Source organism: Scomber scombrus, chromosome 16 (assembly GCF_963691925.1).
Source record: "Scomber scombrus chromosome 16, fScoSco1.1, whole genome shotgun sequence".
In the NCBI taxonomy this organism is placed as follows: Eukaryota; Metazoa; Chordata; class Actinopteri; order Scombriformes; family Scombridae; genus Scomber; species Scomber scombrus.
Window position 1 is genome coordinate 23,371,400 of NC_084985.1, and position 16,193 is coordinate 23,387,592.

General features: G+C 39.2%; 1 protein-coding gene across 1 annotated transcript in view; it reads left to right on the forward strand.

Moving 5' to 3' along the window:
• The window catches only part of khdrbs3 (KH domain containing, RNA binding, signal transduction associated 3), a 112,476-nt gene that overhangs the window by 66,958 nt on the left and 29,325 nt on the right, over positions 1-16,193 (forward strand). The window contains exons 4-6 of the mRNA XM_062436238.1: positions 7,470-7,616; positions 8,689-8,828; positions 14,839-15,019. Of these exons, the coding sequence (XP_062292222.1) occupies positions 7,470-7,616; positions 8,689-8,828; positions 14,839-15,019 (468 nt within the window). The remainder of the gene's footprint in view (positions 1-7,469; positions 7,617-8,688; positions 8,829-14,838; positions 15,020-16,193) is intronic.

Here is a 16,193-nt window from a genome sequence, read left to right on the forward strand (position 1 = left end):
ACAGCCAACAGGTCAGGCTGGATGCAGGGGGTTTCAATTTCATCTTGCTTCTCCAGCACTTTGAGGCCTCACCGCAGGCCAAGGTGATCCTTCTTCTAGACAACCATGCCTCACACTTGTCCATCCAGGAGATTGAATTCAGCAGGAACACGGAGTAATTTTGTTGGCCTTCCCTCCCCATCACTCCCACAAGCTAAAGCCCCTGGACAGCAGTGTTTACAGGCCTTTGAAAAGGTATGTCAACACCCCCATCGACAGCTGGTGGAACAATCCAGTTAAAGCATACATAAGATAAGAGACTAGTAATAATCATCATTTTATTTGGAAATCACTTTTCTGAGTGCTAACTTTGCAAAATGCCCAAAAGACAAAAGCATCGAAGACTTTATTCAGATCAGACAAGTGCAATAATTATCTGATAATCTTAGAAATTAATAGAATTGATTTAAAGAATAGAATATCATTTCTCAATTGATAAAAACTTGACTGAAAAACTTGCTTGGAGGTTAGATGATGTGTCTCTGTTGCAGCAACAGCTCTGCTATATGCTGCCAGACCAGCTGACATAATGGCTGGGTTCAGATGTACCAGGGTTTATCCTTTCAACCTGCACATCTTCACAGAGCAAGACTATGCACCCTTTTTTTCAGTAACAGACAGGCCTGAACCCTCCAGTTCACTGGAGCCAGCTGCAGCATCTGTCAGCTGCTCCACCACTCTGAGTGCTGCCTCTACTGCACATGTTGGCTCGAGTCCTGCTCGTCCCACCGGCTCTCAGCCTCTCCTGGGGTTCATGGTTCTGGCGCTTTGTTTCAGGTGGGGGCAGCTGGAAGTACGGGGTGTTTCAATCCTGTTGCTGTTCACCCTCACCTGATAGGCTGGACACAGAAAAGCCATTATAAAGGGAAGAAGGAGGAGGAGGAGAAGAGATGCACTAACAAACACACCAACAAAACAGGCCTTGGAAGAGGAGAGAGAAAAAAATGAGTTGCCCCACGCAGTTCCAAGCTCTGAAAGAAAAAGCAAACAACAGCTACCTGGGAGAAGAGGAACACTGCGTGCCAGGTTTGTAACTTTGTTTCATTGAAGCCTGGAGGAGTGTGGGTGCAATGCTGGAGCTGTGAAGAGTGGACTCATGAGGAGTGCACAGAGGGAGGGAAAATCTACACATCACAACTGTTAACTCAGTAAACCTGCAGCAGGTAATGGGGTCCCTGGCAAAAATCCCAATCCCACTTAAATGGCACAGATTTTAATGCGTTTTTGAGTTCTTTAAGCCAATGAGAGCTGGTTTTACCTTGAAAACTATACTGTAATCAACCAGGTCACAAGAGCAGCTTCATGCCTGGATGAAATGCACACTTGGTTATGTGTATTTTTTTAAACCACTCAGAGGTTGCAGTCTTACCTTGAAAAAAAAAATAACTGATAAGCTTAATTTCTGATAAAATGCACGTTTTAATGTATTTTTGTGCTATTTAAGTTTTTTCATACCATGTCCTTGTATGTCTGCCTTTTGTCAATATAACTTCCAAATGTAAATGGACTGTGTGGCCAATACTCTGTGTTCAGTCAGACATTATTCAGTTACATTCTAAATCAGATTTATGGGTTGTATAGTATTTTTTAAACTCCCGCCAATCAAATTGACTATAGCTGTGTAGGTATAATAGATGTACTCGCCAACAAGGGAGGACACAAATGCGCCAACTGGAACGATAATATAATTACGTTTTATACATTATCCAATCACATCCTTGATATGACATCAACTTAAAACGATTGCTTGACAGAAATATCGTTGATTTGCTATGACAACTATTTGTTTAATGCTGTTATAATCGAGACTCACATGTGCTTCAGTTGTAACATTGAACAGCGTCCAATTCCTCTTGACTAGATTTTTCTATTGAAAAAACTTGAATGGTTTACGATAGAATACACATGTAGATTGTTTGCCTGACAATATGACATGCATGTTACAATAATGGTGACTCTCCCTTAATGTATATGAGGTCAGGCACTGTTGAATAAAGTGATTATAACAATAATAAAGGTAAGACAAAAGCGAAGTAAAGATTAGGGTAGGTTAAATTCACCGAATGGGATTATTGAAATATTGGTTGCCAATGGTAGTTAAAAATCACATCCTAAGTGTTGATCAAACTGTTTTTACAAAGTACAACAAGATAAATATAAAAATAATTACATCACAAAGAAAAATGAAATAAATACAGATAGATACATTTGCACAGAAAACATTCAAAGAGCTAAAGAACAAAGATGTGTTTGAAACATTTGAATGGATGATGATCAGATAGTGAGGGTTAAACTATCCCACAGTGTAAAATGTTTGATGGTCCGTGGTTGTCAAATGCGTGTGGAATAAAGAGCCGTGATTGGTCAGTATATCTGAAAAGTCGAAAGGTGGAATTCTCAACTGGTGCCAGTCTATGCAATGCATTAAAACCATATAAAATCTTTATATCATTCCTTGATGTACTGACTAAGGGAGGTCTGTACATCAAGTGCTGGAAGCCATATTAAAGAAAACCTCTGGCCTTTGTGTCTGTAAGCCACTTTGCATATCAGAAGTGTAGATGAACAATGATAGATAGATGTCTGCCCTGCTGTCATTTAGACTCTTCTGCCTTTAAATATTTCATTTGATTGGGAACGCTCTGAGCTTTGATGGCATTCTTCACCACTAAGCTCCGTCTGCAGTAGCTACTGTGGTCCGGAGTGTTGTGGCCCTCTGTTTCTAGGGTGAACGGCTTTTCATAAGCAGATTTACGGAGGGGGAAAAATGTAAACAGGAGGAAGATGCTGCCAGTAGATATGAAAAACAGACAGCTGTAATCTCCCGCCGTGGGCTGCTTAGCTGCTATAGGACGCTGCTGGATCACGGATACCTCTTATCAGTGCTTGGAGAGGAGCCCCTGTGTATAATATCATATGCAAATAATGCAGTCACACATACAGAGTGGTTTCATACCAAATGAGATATCTAGGAGGTATAACAATGACAGTTTGCACATGTTGAATAGACAGTGTGCACATGTTGAATAGACTGTATAGATGGGAAGTGTGGAGTAAATGAATTAAACTCTTTTTTAAAGAAAAAGAAGTCCCCAAATGACATATGCTAACATTAGACTGGGCCGTCTTCTGTTTGCAGATGATAGTTAAAGCACAAGTTAATGATTGTTTTTCATATCTTTTTTTTTTTTCAAGCAAATATACCGAGGAACACATGAAAGGGAATAGGAGAGACAGATCTGCAAGCAGTCGTCTCTCTGCTCGACACCAGCAGCTCTGTCAGCCTTGCTGCTATGCGCAAAAGGAGCCCTCTCCTCGTAAAGCACAGATTTATGGGTGAAATTAACATATCATTAACATACCACAGGCACTCTTATTTATAATTAGGTGACATCAGAGACACTGGCATGCATAGTGCTGGGGAGGGAGAAGGGAAAGAGGAAGTTGCCGCCATTGGAAGGCCCCGGAGAAGAACTTTTTTTTGTGTGTGTTGTTGTTGTTTTAAAGAAGAAACTGGGACGCAAAACCTGTTGTTTCCTTTGTGTAATGTGGTGGGAGACATTCGGGGGTTTCGATAACCTATTTCTCACCATCAATAATATGAGACTGGCCTGCTTCTGTCAGGACTGAATGGCCCATGAAGCTCCTCGCTGTTTCCATGGTAGACTTGTCCGATGCTGTCTAGATGAACTGTGCTCGTGCAGGCGGAGGTGGAGAAGAGCGAGTTACATCTGTTCTACTTACAGAGGTTTCAGTTGAACTAAATAACAAATAAAACATCTTTTAGGCTAGAAGTTGTACTTACATCTGTTTACACATTGACGGTATCTATGTTGACGACAGGTCATTGAACTGATGTTGGAACTCCAGCAAAGATTGTGGAGTTGTTGTGGAAGGCTGCTGCTTGTTTGAATCAGCCAATGAAAAACTGGTATATTATAATGTGCATACGTATGTTATATATGTATGTACGGGTCAATAACATATCTTTTGTGTCCATGTGGTTTAATCAAATTTAAATGGGTTAAAATTTGAAAATAAACATATGAATAACTTGCACACATTCTTTTTTTGTGGACCCAGCATAACATTTCAGCTTTTAATCCATTTTGAGAGAATATATTAGAGGATTATGGCAAAAATGTCTAAGTGGTGTAATCATAAAAACTTTGTACCAAATCTTTTAAAATTAAGTTTGTATAAGACTTGTATAGATTTTGTATAACACTTGAAAATACTGGAGGTGGATAAAATATTTAATATGTATCATTCTTTTGTGGTTACACCATTTGACATTTTCAGGAGCATTCAGTCTTATTTTTGGTAAACAATGGTGCAAATGTCATTTCAATGACATAAAACCAACAAATGTACAAAATGTACATTTTAATAAACCTGATGCTGCTTTTAGGACACATTTTAAGATATTTGTGAATTGCTCATCTTGCTAACCCTTATTTGTCACTGATTATATACTAGTGCATTCTCTAGCTAATAAAGTGAGATACTACTGGGTTTACATTGTCAAGTGCTATGCATGGAAATAAAGATGTCTTGTGAAAGCTAGTCTACTGCAGCATATGTTATCAACAGACTTTATTGGCACCGTTAAGCCGACCTGTCTGAGCAGATAGGCTGATCAACATCTTGCAAGTGCAAAATATTTTGTGATATTCAAGCATACAGATGGATCAGATGGATAGATCAATAAAAACAGTTTTTTGAAAACATGGACACCATGAATCAGCTCTGTATCTCAAAAGCTGTATTTATACTGTATTTATCCTCATTTTGGACAGCAAATATATTTTGTAGGAATCACTATCTTCAGGTGTGGTTAGTGGCTTCAGGAATGGTAATGTTGGTCGGTCAGTGTGCCTCTTTGGTCTAAACTGAAATATCTCAAGTGTTTGATGGTTTGCAATACATTTGGTGATCATCTGATTTCCTCTAGAGCCACCATGAGGTTGACATTGTAATTTTGAATGAAACTATTGGATGAGTTGTAATGAAAGCTGGTACAAACACTCATGTCCCTGTCAAGATGAATTCAAAGAACTTTAGTGGTTCACAGACTGTTCCTCTAGCACTCTTACTACATTCAAAATTCTGTTTGTCCAGTGCAAAATCTATGACCAAACATATATTTATTCCCATCAGCCTCAGCTGTGCTTAGTGATAATTACTATTAAATGTGAGCATTTTTGCATTCTAAGCTAACATGGTGGTGAACAGTGTGGTAAACAATACCTGACTGAACATATCTCCTTAATGTCATTGTAAAGGTTTCCCTAACCTCAATTAAGAACTTTTATTGGTGTTAACTTTTGATGTAATTGCTCCACATCTAAACCTCACCTTCTGTCTGAACACACAGTAAACCTAACCATATGTGTGATACATGATGTGAACCTCAGTTTATGCTGTGCTGTCCACTTCAATGTCCTCCCTAAGACATGTGTGCAGAAGAAGAATGTCATAGTACTTCCTGGATTGGGAAAATAAATGATTTTCTGGTATGAAGGTGACGGTTATTTGAAATTCTTGTAGTGTTGTAGATTATAAAATAAGATGTGTCATTTGTTGCAAAAAAGGCACTGTCTGGAACAAAGTTATAACTGCTGTAAAAAAATAAATAAATGAGCTACTCCACAGGGGCGCCTTAACATTTTGCTCCCTCATTTGAAGTGCGTTCCTCTGTCTCCCTCCACAATATGCCGAGGCAACATTAATTCAACAGCCTAAATGTTTTTACACTGGCTATGTGATCTGTGAACAGTTCCTACGATAGAAGGTCACATAATACATCCATAATTAAAGCAGGTTAGTGACAGTAAAGTCAAATTCTTCATGGAACACACTCAAAGTAACTTTAAAAAAGGTGACATAGTTTTAATTAAACTCAAACTTGTAATTAAAGTAAAATTAAAAACAAATTTGTGAGGACACCTAAGTGTTCTTTTGGCGTTTTTGACCACTGTCGTAGCTATGAGCAACCACGACACACTTGGCTAAAAATCGCCAGTTAGCACGGTCAGTTCAGCTGCTGGCGTGTTCATCTCATCCCTCACAAGCTACTAAAATTGTATCAATCCTGTATCATATTCGTCTTCCAAGTATATGTGATACTTGTTTTGTCTAGCCAAAACTCTTGTTGCTGTACTGTGCTGCCATGTTCAAACATGGAGTGAATGTTTTTACAGTCCAATCTCATTCCTTAAGTTCCTTTAGTATCAGTGTGCCAGGCTTTCAACTAACTCCAATTTAAACCAATCTTTACCAATCTAACCAATCATTATTAAACACCATAAGAGCGTTGATATCTATAAGGTGACATTTCCCTTCTAAGGATGATGCGGGTTGGGTGGATGGCTCGTTAGATCGCACTGTTTGCTTCCTGCTTCCAATCCAAGAGTGTCATGTTTCCACCCACGAATCAAGACATTTTTCTGTAGTGGTGTTTACTGTTACCATGTCAAAATGATCATTTTAACCCAAACCATGACCTTTCTCTAAACCTAACCAAACCACACCAGTTGCTCTGATGAATATTGCATCAGGTGGGTCTACATTGGATTTAGATGTAAGACCTTGTACGTCTGCATCGAGACTCCAGAGACGTGACAGTGTCAGTACTTGACTACCTGGGATGAGAGTGTGTTGTTTTTTATAAAGTGTGTAAAGATTATTATATCAGTGAGAGGATTCATTCATCATCACCTCCACATCACAGGTAGCTTACTCTCCTACACAGTGTTTACTGCAGGTTTTTTTTAAGCTCATGTCTTGTGAGGCCCCTGGAGGCCCGAGGCTCGGGGCTTAAGCCCCAGTAAGCCTGTGCATTAAGGTGCCGATGCTCCCCCCGTGTCTGCATTAAAGACGATTTCAAACGAGCGCTGATTTTCAACTGGAGGCAATAAATTATATTAGCATAAGATTTTAATATTTCACCCTATCAGTATTCTTTTTTTTTTTCCTTGCCGGAGTGGCTGACTTTATTTTCGAACGAGAACTACACTGATCACATAGATGAGAAGCAACAAGCAGAGCAGATAACATGATGAAGTGTAAGAGAGCACATACTTCGTCTGTACATTTGTTATGATGAAAGGCAGCTGTGAGAGGACAAAAGCAATCAGTCACATGTGACAGCCGCGCTCGAAAAGATTGCCTGTTTCGCAGAAGTAAACGAGAGCCCACATAAATATTTTCTGTCTGTCTATTTTGCAACTGTGCAGCGGCGAAGCATCAAATATCATTATGTAACAGTTAGGGAAAAAACTTCCCGCAGTAAATCCATGCCAAAATACAAAAAAACCCACCCAAAAACCTCATAAGATAAACGTTTTTGACTGCAATAGATAAATGGCGCTTTTTTCTTGGACAGAGAATATGTGATAGCAAACTGTTTTTTTTTTTTATACCATCAGGAAGAAGAGCTACGACAGAGCGGCGAGGCCAAATATCACCACCTGAACGAAGACCTGCACGTCCTCATCGAGGTGTTCGCCCCGCCGGCTGAGGCCTACGCCAGGATGGGTCACGCTCTGGAGGAGATCAAGAAGTTTCTGATACCAGTATGTTATATTCATTCTGTTTCTCTCTTTCACACACACACACACACACACACACACACACACACACACACACACACACACACACACACACACACACACACACACGTACACAACTCTCAGACTTCTTCCCTTTTCTCCCCTTGAATCTCTCTTCGGCTGCTCTTTGGCTCAGGCCAACTCATTTTCAGCCCGTCCACAGTGATGCGAGTGAGTAACAGCAGAGACGACCTGCTCTTTCCTTGCAGTGTAATTCCTCCCAGGCTGTCGAAATGTGTGTGTGTGTGTGTGTGTGTGTGTGTGTGTGTGAAGATTGTCTGAATCAGTGTGTGATCCTGGGCGGGAAGTTGTGGGTATATAACAGGAATAAAGGAGTGCAGGAGGGAGTCTCTCTCTGCATGGGCCAAACCCTTCTTGGCAGTAACGCGCAGCATGGAGCTTATTTACTCTTCCTCCATTCATTATGGATGATCTCTCCAATGCTCTGAGCTATGATGATTTACATCTCATCCGTAATTATCAGCAGACCCCTCCCCCCCTTTCCTCTCCCTACATCTTTCCCCACTGTCGCCAAGAAACATATTTATTGGCGGAGCACATGACACATACGCATACATGTCTATGGTTTTAAGATTAAAGTCCATGTTAATTATGTCTTTTAATTAAACAGCAAAGAAAACACACACACACAGCAGGGTGAAAAGATAAAGGCAAATGGGTTAAAATGTTACAATCACACTTTTACACATGAATCCTCATTTTCATATGTGCTATATTTTCTTTATATCTCATTTAATCTTTTAAATGTTTTATCTTATACTCTATGCTTTTTGACTCATGCTCTTAATGCTGAGTCTGACCTGTTTTCTTGTCCGACACGTTTCACTGTGTTGTTGACCCCTACATACGACTAATAAACTAAAACTGAACTGAAACTGAAGTACATTAATTAGATATTCCCAGGCTGTAGCCCTGGAGATAAAGGACGTAATTTAATACACTGTAATTGAAAGCGAGTCTATTGCCATTTGTGTGTGTGCGTGTGTGTTTAAACATCCTGCCTTTCTGTGTGCAGGATTACAATGATGAGATCAGACAGGCTCAGCTGCAAGAGCTCACGTACCTGAATGGCGGCTCAGAAGATGCCAAGGTGCCATCAGTGAGGGGCAAGTCAGCCGTCCGTGGAAGAGGGACACCTGTTCCAGGTCCTCCCAGGTAACCTGCTTCTAAATGTGTGTGTGTGTGCATGTGTGGGTTTGCACATCATTGTGTGTGTGTGAGCACTTCAGTCCAGCTGGGGATTGGGTATTATTTACAGTTAAGGAGCCACTGGGAAAGCTTTTTTTTTCCTGTAAATGGACGTCTACATATCCTGTTGCACCCTCATATTTAATGGTGTCATTTAGAGTTACAGCACATATATACGACTGCTGAAGTCACATTAAAATCTTTATTTCTCGATGAAGGCTTTAATTTCTTCTCTGTCGAGTCAGCGAGACTGTCCTCACCAGAACAACATTAACGCTTGTCATTAAGTTCCAATGGTTTAAAAAAAAAAAAAAAAAACTGGGTCACATTTAGCAAGAAAATTGGGGCAACGCAAATGTGCTCTGTGGTTCTCACTGCATTTGTGGGCTGGGATGTGCGTGTATTGTATTTCCTGATTTATTAAAGCAGCAGTTCATTAAGCTGCATGTATTCAGCCAGTGAAGGACGGCTCACAGGGCTTTCCAAGAGTTTGCTGATTTTATAAAAACCGTACGACCTTGACTAATTGATGATGGTGTGATCTTGACTCTGCGTTTATTTCAACCGTACTTAGACGAAAAAAAGACATTTATTACTCATAAAACTGTAATATTACAATCTTTACGACTACTTATATTATTAATGCAAAAGAAAACGGGAAATGAAAAGCCAATGGAACAAGATGCATAAAAAATACACAAGCTTCCACATCTTTTAGAGAGAGAGAGAGAGAGAGAGAGAGAGAGAGAGAGAGAGAGAGAGAGAGAGAGAGAGAGAGAGAGAGAGAGAGAGAGAGAGAGAGAGAGAGAGAGAGAGAGAGAGAGAGAGAGAGAGAGAGAGAGAGAGAGGTAAATGCAGTCAAATTCATTTAATACATTTCCTATCTAAAACATTGTATAATGCATTCACTGGTGAATAAGTTTAATTAACACAACCCACCGCTCCCCTCCCCCTAGGAGTTGGGTTCAAAATAATCACATATGTTCCATTAATAATTATTGCTCTACTTTTCTTTCTAAGAATCAGACTTAGTTATAAGTCTGTTTTTTTATATTTGTGTATTTTTTGTGGTGCAGCTCCTCTATCTCGAGTCAGTGAAAAATAATGGTTTGCAAGATGAGCAATTCAAAAAAATCTTTAACAATTGTCTTAAAAGCAGCATCAGGGTTGTTAAAATGTACATTTAGTATTTTTGTTGGTTTTATGTCATTTGAAATTACATTTGCACCATTTAAAAAAAAACAATAGTAAGACTGAATGCTCATGAAAATGTCAAATGGTGTAACCAGAAAAGAATGATACATATTAAATATTGTATCCACCTAAGGATAAGATCATGCCAAACTAGTTGATATGGTGTTTTATTGAGAATTTAGTGTTTTTAAGCAAGTTGAATTATTTGGTACAAAGTTTCTATGGTTACACCACTTAGACAGTTTTGCCATAATCTTCTAATATATTCTCTCAAAATTGATTAAAAGCAGAAATGTTATGCTGAATCCACAAAAAAGGAATGTGTGCAAGTTATTCATACATTTATTTTTACATTTTAACCCATTTAAATTTGACTTAACCACATGGACACAAAAAAACATGATTGACCCTCTCTAAATATCTCTATCTGAAATGTTTGTAGAATGAATGTCGCAGTTCTTTTCTCACCAAAGCCTTCCTGGTGGCTCTTCAAAAATCCAATCTGTGCTATGTTTACACCTGAACTGCAAGACCTGAGAGAATCCAGAGGGATACATAATCAACATGTTAACACATCTCCACCTGTTACTTATACAATCGTGCCTTAAATGTGTAAGCGATAAGTAGGGTGACGCACCTCGCAAACACTAACTAACACGATGTGAAAACTGTGAGTTCAGGCTTTTGGGCAGAATGCACCAAATCGTGGCCCTGAAGAATCTGAAAATCTGTCCTTATGTGTTTACATTTTCCTGACAAGCAACCTCTTGTGTTCATGCAAATGATGACTACTCTCTCAAAAGCAAAGGCAAGAAGTAGCAGGAGTAGTCTGATGTTGTTACAGCACAAACAGAGACTGCAGCTCACATTTTACTTGCTTAAACAAACTATTATAGAGATCACAAAAAGCTCAAACAGCTTATTTTGTCATTTAGATCTGAGGATTTGTTTGTGTCAGCCAAGTGGCAAAAAACAAAGCGTATCGCAGCATAATGGTACATACAGATATAAAATGATTCCATAGGAAATGCTGGAATACGACTAAATGTTGAGCAAAACAAACCGAGGCTTCCTGTATAATGTGAAGGGTTATTTCTCCCTGTGAAACTTGTTTCTAATATTCTACAAGAATGAATGGCAGCAGAAAGCTTCTTCCAAAGGCAGGAAAATGAGCCCTGATGTCTGTAACTACGCTGTGTGCAGACCTCAGCAGGATTTACAAAGAAAGGAAACACAGATGATTGGCACATCCGTAGAAACTAAAGCACCGCTTTATCTTTTTGAAAGTTCTAATGTGCTACTTTTGCACATGACTGGTTTCAAATGGCATTGAGATGTGTGTGCTGGGAGACCATTTAAATGCCTGCAAGTGTTTCCTCACCTGTTCATTCATATGCCAGGATGTTTTCTGTACACCAAAGGACACCAAATTGACGAAAGAGGTTAAAAGATCTAATGCTGGTGAGGCCTGCTATCTTTGGGCGAATGTGCCTATAAAGCTTACTGAAAGTTCAATGGAGGAGACTATTTCACTCATCAGTTGTCCCCCTCCTCCTTCCTTCACTACTCCCTCCCAGTCACACCTCATGGCTTCTTTCCATTCACACATTTGACTCAAATCTGAAGGGCAACTTCTTTCTGATTCACTGTAACCATTCTAATGACTTTGGAGCATTCACACATTATTCTAAAAGGCTGGTGCCCCCAACCCCGCCCGTCCCCTGGTAATTCTATAGTCACTCTAGATTCATGAAAGTGGTGACTAAAGTGGCTACTGCTAACAAGTATAAACAAAATATGTAGGCTATACATCTCCATATTGAAAAGGTGTGCTGATTGTATTAGTGCTAATATAAAGGCCCTTTCCAAACAAAATAGTTTCAGGAAATATTGAACCACAGGAACTAAACTCAAGAACTTAAAGTCTCCTTTAAACATTTTTCTTTCCACATCTGAAAAAAATAACAATATAGTCCAATGATCAATGAAAAAACATCACAGTCATTGTTGTTTGTATTAAAGGTGGTGGTATATTACAAGAAATGTCACTTTCTCAGGAGCATCTAACCCCATATTTTATTTATTACCAAATATAGAGCATCTAAATTCAAAGGCGATCTCTTCTGTGTCCTTCTCAGCTACAATTTGTTATAGGCTGATCTTTGAAAATTTGGCAAACAGCAGTTTTTGTGCCATTTTCTTTACACCAGGAAGTCTCTTGAGCTATCTCTTTTAAAAGGGAGACCTGGACAAAATCTTGGTGTACAATAGGTGTCACAAAGATACATAACAACCTATTAATTTAAAACTACGGTCACATAGTATGAAAATACAGTTAAACCAAGTTCAGATCAGACTGTAGGAACAATGACGATTATCCATCTCGATCAGAGGTGTCCAAGCTATTCCATAAAGGGCCTTAATGTGGCTGCAGGTTTTCATTCCAACCAAGCAGGAGCGGAGCACACCAGGCTTGACTCATTTAATCAACTGATCTCCGTCTTTAGACAGTTGATTGGTCGAATCGTGTGCTCTTGATTGGTTGGAACAAACACCTGTAGGCACATTATGGCCCTTTATGGAATAGGTTGGACATGCCTTATCTAGATGATTGGATAGCTACTAGAAACATGAATGTAACCAGTACCTATTTAACAAATGATTGCTTTAAGAGTGTAAAGGTACATATGAACCTCATGAGTGTCCTCAATTAACATATAAATTACAGCAATGAGGTCTTGTTTCAGTGTTTAATGAAAAACACAGAGATGAATGATGGTGTCAAGCCTATAAACTCTGATGCATGCATGTACAGAGTGTCAACATAATCCTAAAATATGGACTGGACAAGATTTCTTAAGTTTCAGTTTCTTCTACATTACTCATAATGACATTTAAAAACGTAGTATTCATGTGCTGTGAAATAGGTCAGTCTGACCATTAAGCGAGCAAGCGTCTGTAATAGGAACACAGAATTGATAGTAAATAGCGTCTAATAGCGTAAGGTCTCGTGTCCATAAACATTAGCGAAGTAAAGCCGAATTTGCATAAAAGCCTCTGTGTGCAAATGATTTTCAGTAGATGCTTGTCTCCGTAGTATCCCTGTGAACCCAAGCTAATTCCAGCTCCTCTGAGACCTCACAAGACTACAAATAAATATACTCATGGCCATTATAAGATTTTAACGCTTCTCTGCATCGACACTGTGCTGTAAAGGAGAGGAAGAGGGAAAAAAAACCCTGTGTGGAGTCGCGTTGTATGTTCTTTGTATTTACAAAAGAAAACACACTTCTTTCATCAGATTTCGAGATAAACAAGGTCACCCATATGGGGTGTTTGTATTGCTCTGAGTCTGAATATAATTGGCTATGTTTTAAATTACACTGTAATTAGCATTTACCATGCCTAATTCGAGGGAGATAAGACTGAAGTCCCACAGGCTGCCGAAAAGGAAGTTGCATGCTTTTTTCTACATATTCACACTAACATTTGTTCATTTTGGATCTCTGGATGTAGACTTTGTAACTATGACGTACTCCTCTTTGGTTTGACTTTGATTGAGGCTGTTGCTGGAGGAGAAGTCCTTCTTTTAAAGGGGGGAATCGACTGTCAGAACTCAGCTGTTTTTTTGTTGTTCTCAGCTTCAGGGAAGTCCAATGTCTGTCAAATAAACATCCACCGCTGTCCCCATCAGTCCGAAATTTAGACAGGTTATTTTTTCTTCTCCTCCTGCCTTAAATCTGCGATGTTTCACCAGCTTGAAATGGAAAAGCATAGAAAAAGGAAAATGACCTGGAGAGAAACCTTGGTGGTTTCCTGCCGACGCTTCAGATCAGTTAACAGCTTTTAAAGAAAGCCCAGTCGGTGTCAAAAGCTCAAGAAACATTTCACCAAACCACAAGGTCAGCCCGCCTTTGATTTCCTACAGAGCAGCTTGACTTTGCTTCCATCTTGATTACAGTGCAGGTTAGAGTCTGTGCGTTCTGTGTTAATTCATCTAGATGACTGTACAGATCGCTATCTCACAGAAGCTATTTTGGTGCCGAGCCTCTTGTTTACCTAAATTAAATCTATACTATCTCAAATGTTATAAGGGAACATTAGAGATTTGTGCCAATTCCTCAGAGTCCAAACGCAAGGCTTCATTTCAAGATCGAACATTGAAAATTATCAACTGCAGAAGGAAACATCTATCATGGAAATAGGCAGAAATACCAGTTTTCTTTACCTACCTTTTCCAAGACAGGAAGTCCATTCAGCCACAAGACATGCTGTGTTTTGAATAATGGATGTGACTCACTTTTTTCTTGACTGGTGGAACTTGCCCTCCACCCTCGCTGTTCCTCTCCCACCACCTACACATATAACCTAACACGCTGAATGTATCAGATTCACCGCTACAGTAGTACCACTCTGTCATTGTAGCTGATGTAGGAAATCACTAACTGGCATGGAAGTACATGAAGCATTTTGACTCCAAACATAAATTACAGTACCTCATCATAAAGACCTGGTATGCAGTGGACATCACATATTGATGATGTGCTATAATAGCATCCTTGTAATAGAATATTTTAATGCTTGATAACATGTTGTGTGGAGAGAGGATGTGTGCTACTTGATCCAGCCAAACTCACCCAACAATGCACACATATCCATTTCTTCCAACAATAAGTCTTAATTTATTATACTACACAAAAAGACTTAACGGACATATGAAATATATTAGATTTTCTGCTCTTTTATCGAAAACTTGTTTATGCCTCTTTGTGTTTTGTGTCAGGAGTCGAGGAGGAGTCCCTCCCCTGCATGCAGCGGTACCCAGAGGAGCAGCACCCAGAGGAGCCCCACCTAGCCGCGTCCCATCTTCCAGAGGGAGGGGGGTGCAGAGAGCCAGAGGCGCCCCTCCGACCGCCGGATACCGGCCGGCACCTCCCATAGTCCAGGAAACATACGGCGAATATGTAAGTGAAGTATATTAAAACTCAAACAAGGACTCAAACTAACATTATATTATACTGTATAATATAGAATCATTCCAGCTCCTCAAATATGAAGATTCTAATTTCAGCTTTGTATCATTGAACACTGGATATCTTTGGATGTTCATTTACATTAAACAAGCATTGGAGTCTGAGGGGTGTTTTTCACTTTTCTGGCAATTTTTGTAGACTTAAAGATTAACAAATCCATTTTAAGAATAATCAACACACTAATCAGCAATGAAAGTGTTAGTTATTTGCAACTCTACTTGTCATGCCACATGTAAAGATTATAGGTTTGAAGTATCACCAGTATTGTACCTCAGTGTGAAGAAGCCTCACAATGTTCCTCAGTATAAAGGTGAGACTAGGGCTGGGTATCTGTACTCGATACCTGCATCCTTAACTCAATCCTTTTTGTACCCAGAGCTAGAAAACAAGACTATTTGTATGGACTTGCTCACAATGATTTAATGTGACATGTGATTGGCCCACTGCGCTTAGCAGTTCAGCAGCCAAGATGCCACCAAAATGCTTTAAAGTGTGGCTACACTACATGCTTGTTGGATAAAAGCAAGTGCACAAAAAGTGTAATGGATATCCAATGAAGTACTCAGTTGGTATCAGTATCAATTTAAGAGTATTTGGATTGGAACTGGTATCATAATTATTTAAATGGTACACAGCCATAGGTGAGACGTACAATTTAGATTCAAACTTGCATGTAAGTTTGAGGACCAGTCTATATGATACATTTATTTCCTTCAGTTGTTTGTATTTCATGAATAGGAATAGGAAAATATATCCTGTAATGACCGGTATCCTTAGGAATTACATTCAGATTTGATTACCTTTTGTACCTTTTGACTACTGAGTAGGAAGCAGTGTAAGGTGGAAAGTATTGTAAGGGTGTGGATGGGTGAATAGTGAAAGACTTTATCAAAGAAGACCAGTGTATATATCCAGTCTCAAACCTGCAATTAGAATGTCTGCATGTTTTTTTATTTTATAATAGTATTTTATTTGCCAAAACAACAATCTGATTCTAAACTTTATACATGCATATTTTATAATCATTTTAGAGATTGGGTTTTGCAGAATTTGCAAATAGCATAATTGTTATATGATGATGTGGTTTTTATGGTAGAAGCAATGG